The sequence below is a fragment of the Rutidosis leptorrhynchoides genome, chromosome 6 (assembly GCF_046630445.1).
Source record: "Rutidosis leptorrhynchoides isolate AG116_Rl617_1_P2 chromosome 6, CSIRO_AGI_Rlap_v1, whole genome shotgun sequence".
NCBI classification, from domain to species: domain Eukaryota; kingdom Viridiplantae; phylum Streptophyta; class Magnoliopsida; order Asterales; family Asteraceae; genus Rutidosis; species Rutidosis leptorrhynchoides.
Genome location: NC_092338.1, coordinates 95,776,050 through 95,786,611, shown reverse-complemented (window position 1 = coordinate 95,786,611; position 10,562 = coordinate 95,776,050). Strand labels below are relative to the sequence as shown.

The 10,562-nt window shown below is 26.0% G+C and overlaps 1 protein-coding gene across 1 annotated transcript; it reads left to right on the top strand.

The window, feature by feature from the left end:
- The first annotated feature begins 6,256 nt into the window (after positions 1-6,256).
- Positions 6,257-10,212, top strand: LOC139852485 (vacuolar protein sorting-associated protein 2 homolog 3). The gene is made up of 11 exons (XM_071841782.1): positions 6,257-6,394; positions 6,688-6,732; positions 7,510-7,544; positions 7,699-7,749; positions 7,859-7,963; positions 8,052-8,123; positions 9,064-9,135; positions 9,275-9,355; positions 9,536-9,571; positions 9,662-9,717; positions 9,958-10,212. The coding sequence occupies exons 1-11, from the start codon at positions 6,361-6,363 to the stop codon at positions 10,004-10,006; spliced, it is 636 nt and encodes a 211-aa protein (XP_071697883.1). The 5' UTR covers positions 6,257-6,360; the 3' UTR covers positions 10,007-10,212.
- The last annotated feature ends 350 nt before the right edge of the window (positions 10,213-10,562 follow it).

Here is a 10,562-nt window from a genome sequence, read left to right as displayed (position 1 = left end):
TTATCGTTAAAGTTATAATTAGTATTATTATTATTATTATCCAATTATTATTATTATTATTATATTATTATTATTATTAGTATTATTATTATTATTATCATTATTAATATATATATCATTATTTAAAAATGGATATTGTCATTGTTATTATTATTATTACTATATTATCATTAAGATAATTATTAGTATTATCGTTAAAAATATTATAGTAACTATCATTATTAATATTAGTGTAATTAAAACAAATATTTGTAACACCTAATTATTTTGATTACTATTATTATCATTATTATGAACACGATATAAAAGACGATTAAAAGCTATTAAACGAAACGATTAGGAAATAATGAGTAAGAGTATCATGATGAAATTAAAATATTATAAGATATTGATTTAGATAAAATTATCGTTCTTATTATTTTTATCATTACTATTATTATTAAAAATATCGTTAGTATTAAAACTATCATTTTAACAAAAATTATCATTTTAATAGAAATGTCATTGTTACTATAAAATATCATTATTATTATTATTTTAAATAGAATTATTATTTTAAAGATAATATTAAAAATTATCGTAAATATTAAAGTTATCATAATTAGAATTATCGTTTTATCATAATGTCATCTTAGTAATTATAAATATTGATATTTTTATAATAATAATTATTATTACAAAATAATACAACTTTTACTTACTATCATTATAGATATTATTTTATCAAATAAATATGTGATACAAACATATTTTACTACGTGTAATAACTTACTTTAATAATATCTATCATATTATCTTTATGATATTAAATGAACCCTATAAATTTTATTACTTAATATATATAAAAGTATATTATATTATATAAATTTAATATAAAATTTTATTTATTAATAAATAAATTATATTATTTACTCTAATAAATCTTTTAAAAATATTTAAAAATATAAAACGACGATATTTAAACTATATATTAATCATGTATAGATTTTTGGAAATTATTTTGAGTTAAATTTACTTTTGTTGACTTTTGCATATTAGTCTCGAGCATTAGGATTGTGGTACACTATGACTTGGCCTAATTTGTTAGACAAATATTGACCAACACATAATTATATATAATTAATTTAGGTTCGTGAATCCGAGGCCAACCTTGCACTTGTTCAATGACGTTATATGTATTTTTACTATGAAATACAGTATGGTGAGTTTCATTTGCCTTTTTACCCTTTATATTTTTGGGACTGAGAATACATGCGCTTTTTAAATGTTTGACGAAATAGACACAAGTAATTGAAACTACATTCTATGGTTGAATTATCGAAATCGAATATGCCCCTTTTTATTAAAGTCTGGTAATCTAAGAATTAGGGAACAGACACCCTAATTGACGCGAATCCTAAAGATAGATCTATTGGGCCTAACAAACCCCATCCAAAGTACCGGATGCTTTAGTACTTCGAAATTTATATCATATCCGAAGGAGGATCCCGGAATGATAGGGGATATTCTTATATGTATCTAGTTAATGTCGGTTACCAGGTGTTCACCATATGAATGATTATTTTTGTCTCTATGCATGGGACGTATATTTATGAGAACTGGAAATGAAATTCTTGTGGTCTATTAAAATGATGGAAATAAATGATTATGATAAACTAATGAACTCACTAACCTTTTGGTTGACACTTTAAAGCATGTTTATTCTCAGGTGTTAAAGAAATCTTCCGCTGTGCATTTGCTCATTTTAAAGATATTACTTGGAGTCTTTCATAGCATATTTCGAAGAACGTTGCATTCGAGTCATTGAGTTCATCAAAGATTATTATTAAATCAATTTACAGTTGGATAGTGGATATTATGAAATGGTATGCATGCCTGTCAATTTTCGATGTAAAGAAATTTTGTCTTTTAAAAACGAATGCAATGTTTGTAAAATGTATCATATAGAGGTCAAATACCTCACAATGTAATCAACTATTGTGAATCATTTATAATGTATATGAACGGGTCCTTTCATGAAACTCACTTTACTGTATTTTGTAGTAAAAATACATATGACGACATTGAACAAGTGTAGGGTTGGCCTCGGATTCACGAACTTATATCATTGATATATACATTAATACATACTACGTATAATAGATATCACAAAATTTTATTTATATATTATATATATATATTTGTAGTTATGTAGAATTTATACTAATTTCTATTTAAAAATATCTATTATATCTTATATTGTAGGTTATATTTATATAATTTGTATATATATATTTAAGGAAATTAATATTTATACATTTAGTTATTTTGTTATATCTATATATATATTTATATATGATTAGTATTATTTTTAAAAATCAGTAGTTTGTTGTACGTAAAAATATGGTAATATATGTGATATATAGTTATATGAAACATTAATATAATTATTGTATGTGCAATAAGTATATTTATTTCTTCGCTATAATGATACTCATAATACCATATTAATCATAATAATAGTAAAAATATTAATGATTATATAATAACAATACTCTTAATAATACTAATAATAATAATAATATTAATAATACATATAAGTGATAAGATTATATTTTAAATGACGATAATAATATTAGTAACAACATAAATAATAATAATAATCATTTTTGTAATTATAATTATGATAATAACAATAAATGATAACTACTTGTTTTAGTAATAATAATAATAATAATAATAACTATAATACTTGTATTAATAACAATCACTAATAATAACAATAATAATAATAATAATAATAATAATAATAATAATTATAATAATAACAATTAATGATTTTATTCATAATAATTAATAATAATAATAATACTAACGGAAATAAAATTAAAAGAGTATACCCTTTAAAAATTCCTCTAAAAAGAATTGCCCATTACGGGGCTCGAACCCGCGACCTCTCGTTCCCCTAAAACGCACCCTAACCATCTGCTCTGACTGTATCTATCTGATATGATCTGAAATTAAATGAATTTAAGTCTATTTCTGTTTTTTCTTCTTCTTCTACAAATCGACTGGAAGTTTCCAAAATCATATCAACAAGAAATAAATGGGTTTTGAATTCGCAAAAGAAACAGAAGCAAACGTATTTGCGTGTTCTTGATCAACAAAATCTAAAAAAAAAATTAAAATTAAAATAGCAGCAGTTTCGTTTTGACCTTTATGAACTCAAACCTCAATTTCAATTTTTCGAACGTTTTAGCTTGAAATCACAACATGAAATAAGTTTGAATTCGTTCCTAAAAACTTCCTAAATCATCAATTGTACTGGAAACATTAAGACCAATTCGAATTTTACAATAAGCAAATCCTTTGACTTTTTGTTCTTAAGGTTTGACTTCGAAATTCATAATTAATATAAGAAATTGAAGCAAGCAAACTTACAGAAAGATTAATTGGACGATTTGTAATACTCCTGCATTATTAGATTTTGATGATTGTTTCGAAAACGACTTTTTGGAAAAAATGTAACAAGACAGGGAAACGAATGAGTTTCTTTTTAATTTTTTTTTTCTGTTTAATCGAAATGCAGGTAGTGAATGTATAATCAATGGATTGAATGACTTAACAACAATAATTAAAAAAATTTGTTTTGTTGTGGATGGAAGTCGACAGCATATCACGTTTAGGGAAGAAAAACGAAAAAGGGAGAAAAAGCAAACGAATCAGATAGTGATATAGCATAGGATTCTGTTCTTTTTATATATTTATATTAATTAATATAAATTTTACTAATAAATAATTATAGATATAGGTATACTGATAATATTACAATTAATAACTAATAGTATGAATAATGTTACTAATATGTTACATTAATAATAAAAATAATTATAATAATCTTAATAATTTTAGTAATAATGATGATACTAATAATAACAATATTAGTAATAAAAGTAATTAATATTAGTAATAATAATTAAAAAATGTATAGTAATAATTAATAATAATAATTTTAATACTAATAAAATTAATGGTATATATAACAATAATAATAATTGTAAATGATAAAATATTAATCATAATAACCAAAATTATAATTTTACTACTAGTTATAATAAGAATGATATTAATAATGATAATAATAATGTTAATAATAATAATATTACAACAAATCAAATATATCAGATTTCATATATATATATATATATATATATATATATATATATATATATATATATATATATAGGTATACTGATAATATTACAATTAATAACTAATAGTATGAATAATGTTACTAATATGTTACATTAATAATAAAAATAATTATAATAATATTAATAATTTTAGTAATAATGATGATACTAATAATAACAATATTAGTAATAAAAGTAATTAATATTAGTAATAATAATTAAAAAATGTATAGTAATAATTAATAATAATAATTTTAATACTAATAAAATTAATGGTATATATAACAATAATAATAATTGTAAATGATAAAATATTAATCATAATAACCAAAATTATAATTTTACTACTAGTTATAATAAGAATGATATTAATAATGATAATAATAATGTTAATAATAATAATATTACAACAAATCAAATATATCAGATTTCATATATATATATATATATATATATATATATATATATATATATATACATATATACATATATATAATAATATTAACAATACTGATATTAATGTTAATGTTTTTGAAAGTAATAATTTTAATATGACAACTATATTTTAACTTGTATTATATTATTAATTATATAATATTTATGTACTACATTATATAATAACTCTTATCGAATATTTATTATTTATTTATAAACTTTATATGTATTACTATATACACATAATAAATATTATACGCAGAAATCATATATATTTATATATATATATATATAGATTCATTTTAGTTTACACTTAATTACTTTGTATCTTATTTTACATATTTAATTCTAATATTTATATTTTATAATTTCACTTTATTATAAACATATTCATATTTATATATGTATACATATTTATTTACAAACAATTGTTCGTGAATCGTCGAGAAATGTCAAGGGTCAAATGCATTCATGAAAAATAGTTCAAACATTTTGGGACTCGGTTTAATAGACTTTGCTTATCGTGTCAGAATCTTATAAAGATTAAGTTTAAATTTGGTCGAAAATTTTCGGGTCGTCACATTTGGGCTCGCGTGTTTGCTCGAGATATGAAGTTCGAGTTAGGGCTCAATTATTAAACATGTTTCAAAATATGTTAAAGTGCGGGTTGAAACTCTTTAGACTAAATTTAAATCGAGGTTTTAACGAGTCGAATTCGAGAATCTCGCTTCTAGCTCGACTAATTTATGGCCATAGTTGATAGTGTGTTTGATTTATTTTTTCATAAGGATAATCTATAAGTTATATTTAAATTCTAAAATGATGATGCAATAATTACTTTTTTTTCTTCTATAAAAAAAATCAAACAAAAAAGAAAAATTATGAGGGTATGTAAGTGATGTCATAAATAAAATTAAAAAAATAATAAGTAATCTTTTATAAAAGGAAATAATAATCTTTTCTAAATTCTATAATATTTTACACAACATCAATGAATACATTTACAAATTTTAAAGCATATTGTACAACTTTTATATAATAATTGTATTTTAATTTTCTAAATTTTTTTTAGAAAGCATTTATTATTACTAATACTTATTATTAAAAATATAAATACTTAACTTTGAGCAAACTTTACTATTATTATGGTTATTTATTATTATTATTATTATAATAATTATAATTATAATTATAATTATTAATATTTAAATATAGATTCTCTTTACGAGATTAATTACGTTACATATGTATGCGAAAGTACACGTCTACATATTTGTAAAAACAACGATAATTTTTTTAGTCGAACGAGTAATTAAAATAAATGAATTTACAATTTACATTCATTTACATTCACTTAATACTTAAAACATTTCATTATTTTAAACAAAACTGCGATTATACGGGTTATTTCATGATTAAGATTAAGATATGATGAAAGTTTCCGGTATTTTTGTGTTTCGGGAAAAAGAAAAGTCAACTAGGTTTTTACAAGTTTCAAGTTGCAACAAAATAATATTAAGATTCACGGCAAAAAGCAAGTGATTTTATGCGTTTTTCTTATCAAATTATTATTATTATTAATTATTAATTATTATTGTGATCATATATACTAACAAAAAATATCGTATCTTAAGCTAGATTTTATTTATTATTCATCCTGTTTATATCTGTATCCAATAAAATCTAATTGCAAAACCGGCATCAAAAGCGTAGCCTTCTAATCTCTCAATTGGATCATTCATCAATCATAATCATGAACATCTTCAAGAAAAAACCAACCCCCAAGGGTACGATTTTATGCCTTTATCTGTGCCCTAGTTCATTCTCCTCTGTGATCAAACTTAATTGTATTTACTTCAAGTAGTACGTTATGTTTAATCGCCGTAATTCATGTTCGTAAAGTTGTTAATTTTGTTTTTTCATAGTAGAATTCAAGTATGCATAATTCAACCGATATCAATCTGATATCTGTATGCATTTTTTAAGTTTATTTGTTGATCATATATGAAAATTATATGAATTATGAATAAATGTAAATCATTTGCTAATATGTTTTTATTTATTAATTGATTCGATTCAGAAGCACTTCGTGAGAGTAAAAGAGAAATGGCCAATGCTACCAGAGGTAAAACTCTAATTATAACAACTCAGGATATATTCAGTTTTTGTATTTTATTTTATTTAGCATTAAATGATGTTTCTAACATAATACTATATGCTGTGATTGATAATTGCTAATAGTGAATTAGTGATCTCCATTATTGTTTGGGACATTTTTGAGAATCATTTAACTTTAGACTGTATGCTATTCTTGTATGTGTACCGAGGGGTGCGCCACGTCGCTGCGTGCGCTCAGGGGTGCGCCCTACTGCGCCGTCCACCACATCGTGGCTATAGCCTAGCTCTGATACCATATGTAAGGATCGTATAGCCCAAACACAATGTCCTGCAATATAAGCCCAAGAGTCCATCCTTTTCTAAAACCAATTGGTGATAGAGGGACTTCCCCTTAGACTTATATACATACATTTGTTTTATCCCATGACCGATGTGGGACTTTGGTTTGCACCCTTACATTGACTTCCGAAATCAAATAACCGTATTTAATGACTTCACATATCACCGAGGCTGAAGAATCACACAATTGAATTGAAAAAAGAACAATTGTGATGTGATGGTCATAGTAGATAAATTAAGGCACAGTAATCATGAAATATATGTTGTACATTAGTAATACGATATTTGATGATTTGTTGTATCCATCATCTTCGTTTTGAATTAAGCCTGATATTTCCAATATCACCTTCAAACTAGCTGACGTTATCAAGATGAACTGCAAAAGTAACTTGCCTTTGTATGATACCGGTTTCGAATTATATTCTGTTTGTTTATTGTGATTCAGGTGTAGAGAGGGAAATTACAGCATTACAACTAGAGGTATGTTTTGAGCTTCATGACATTGTATACAACATGGGAGCATAATTTGATGGCACAATTAAGTACCAAACCGGGTTTCATGTATAATAATACCAGTACCTCATACTATCAAAAAGAATGCTAGTATCTTAATATCTTACACTGACTAAAACAGGAAAAGAAGCTTGTTGCTGAGATAAAAAGAACAGCTAAAACAGGAAATGAGGTAAGTTGTGTGCTTTATTTATATGCATATGGATTATACTTTGAAAAATATTTAATTAATTTTACCATCTGAATATGGACTCATTGAGTACTAACATTTGCTTGTGTAGGCCGCTACAAAGATTTTAGCACGCCAATTGATCAGGCTTAGACAACAGATAGCCAACCTACAAAGTAGTCGAGCACAAATGAGAGGGATAGCAACTCATACACAGGTATGAAACAAGGGTGAATATACTAAAATGTGAACTCTTTGCAGTCATAAGTTAACCGATTGATGGTTTTGTATGCTGTTTCACTCAGGCATTAGCTGCTCACTCTTCTGTAGCTGTTGGGATGAAAGGTGCTACTAAGGCAATGTCAGCAATGAATAAGGTAATACTTGGATAAAAATGAAAGCCTTCAACAGAAATTGAACTTGTTTACTAGTGGGGTATATTTTCTGCATTGCGAGATGTTAACGACGTAAGATATAATAATAAATGTCTGTTCATCTCTCACTGTCATCTTTCGTTGTTAGAGGAGGTGATTCATTCCGGTTACGAGTATGGCTTATAGACTTATAGTTCACTGATGAGGGGTCAATTTTTTAAACGGGAACATGGCTTAATTTGCAATAAAGTTTTTCTATTTAATGAGCAATGAAACTAACTCAATTCGTTACCTATATATGCGACCATGGACCAATGTTTTTAAAAAAAGTAAAACCTTAAAGCTTTTTTAATTCTGTAAAAAATTAAACTTATTTGTTTAAATTGGTATTAAGCCGAAACATGTTCCATGTAAACTGGCAACATGTTGACTTAGATTGGATTGATTGGAAAAAGTTTGAAACTTGGTTGCATAGATAATCAGGAAACAGGTTAAAATAGTTTAACCCAATATAATAAAATGCACGCAAGTACTTACAACCTCCTTAATTGCATAATTCCAAGATAATTCATTATTATATTAGGGGTTTTGCTAACTATAGTCTTAGGGGCTATGATTAAGCTCACTTTAAAAGGATCTTAACTCTTCATTTGTGCGATGTAAATCGTTTGCCAATTGAAAAGTAGCTAGCACAATTTTTAGTGATAGCTATATTGACCATGTACATATACTACTTGTTTATGAATTGAAAATAGTTGATAAAAAGCGTTGGAGATCAACCCAGCCCGTTTAAGACTATTATTAAACTCCACCTGTGTTAAAACATTATGCAAGTCATCCGATCTAACTATATTCCTCCTATAACTTTTTGTATTACTTGACTGTTATATATAATTTCGCTTGTCTCGGTTAAACAGTTTCTATCATTTCGTGTTTTATGTAGGAGATGGCTCCTGCGAAGCAAATGAAAGTGATGCAAGAGTTCCAGAAACAATCTGCACAAATGGATATGACTGTAAGATAATACTCACCTTCTCTATGAACATATAAAGATCATTACTTTCATGTGCATATAGAAATTATTGATGATGTCAGATGTGATAGATGATGTTATTGCGAACCAAACTAACTATTTTTTGCACATAATTCTCCAGACTGAGATGATGTCAGATGCGATAGATGATGTTATTGATGATGATGCGGCCGAGGATGAAACTGACGAGCTAACAAGCCAGGTATTTTCCATAAAGTTATTCGTTCTACAATGCAAGATAAATTTATGCTCACAAACATTTTTTTGTACTATGTGTGTGCTCCTTTATGCATTTTCAGCAGCTTATATCATTTATACACAGTTCGTATTGTCTAGCAATTTATTTATCAAGATTTATATATTTTTATGTTTCATATTACAGGTGCTAGATGAAATTGGCGTCGATGTGGCTTCACAGGTTTGTAGCCATGTCATTTCAGTCTGCTATTAAATCATCCTTTCGTGTATGTTAGTCGGCTCATCTAACTCATTTGTGAACTTTTTACAGTTATCATCAGCTCCCAAAGGAAAAATTGCTGGGAAAAATACTGAGGATGCTAGCAGGTTTATTTATTTACATTTTCCGTTTTCTGCTACCTTTTCGTCCCAAAACAAAGTTTCTCCGAATGCGTGTCCTAAATAAATAAGTGCAATATTATACATGTCCGTTTCTTCTTAACTAAACATGGCAAAAATTGGCACAAAATTAAACACCTTGCTTTTTCAAGAACTCGTATCATTATATGTGAAATCTGAATTGACCCCTTAACCTAAATTGCATTCTGGTGTTTATGTTGTATGCAGTTCTGGAATAGATGACTTGGAAAAGAGATTGGCAGCCTTAAGAGGTTAAATTGCATTGATCATATATGCTTCAAATGATCCACTTGTCATTATTTCATTGGTGGAGCTTCTCTGCAGAGCTTTCTGCACTTCTGTACATGTTCCCATCTTTTGATGTTATTTACAAATTAACCACCATAACGTTTTTAGGTTTGAATACAAAGGTATAATGTTTTTATTTGCCAAAATTATGTGGAAGAGAAGTATATTTGTTGAGAGGTGGTTTGTTGTTTGTCATTTGTGCAATATAAACGGCTAACGTAGTCTGAAAGTCTCAAATGGTCATATCTATCAAGTAGATAATTATCAGGCTTGACATCTCTGTTACAATCCGATAAATCAAGATAAGTGAGACACATGATATGCTCGAACGTTATTAAAGTGAAATAGTAGACCCGCGTAATAAAAAATTATATCATACCTATGTACATAATTTGTTTGTGAAAGGATTCGATATAAAGTATCAAACATGGTATGTTCCCACTGCTATTTGTGGTAATAAAGTAAATTTGGATCACCCAAATAGTGAGGGCCATTTTTAAAATGACTAAGAGGGCTCTTAACGG

What these genes read in the sequence shown, in the direction of transcription:
- LOC139852485 (XM_071841782.1), top strand. Translation starts at nt 6,361, where the DNA reads ATGAACATCTTCAAGAAAAAACCAACCCCCAAGG. An exon ending in GCGTCGATGTGGCTTCACAG is followed by an intron (nt 9,572 to 9,661) that starts GTTTGTAGCCAT and finishes AACTTTTTACAG; the next exon opens with TTATCATCAGCTCCCAAAGG. An exon ending in AATACTGAGGATGCTAGCAG is followed by an intron (nt 9,718 to 9,957) that starts GTTTATTTATTT and finishes TGTTGTATGCAG; the next exon opens with TTCTGGAATAGATGACTTGG.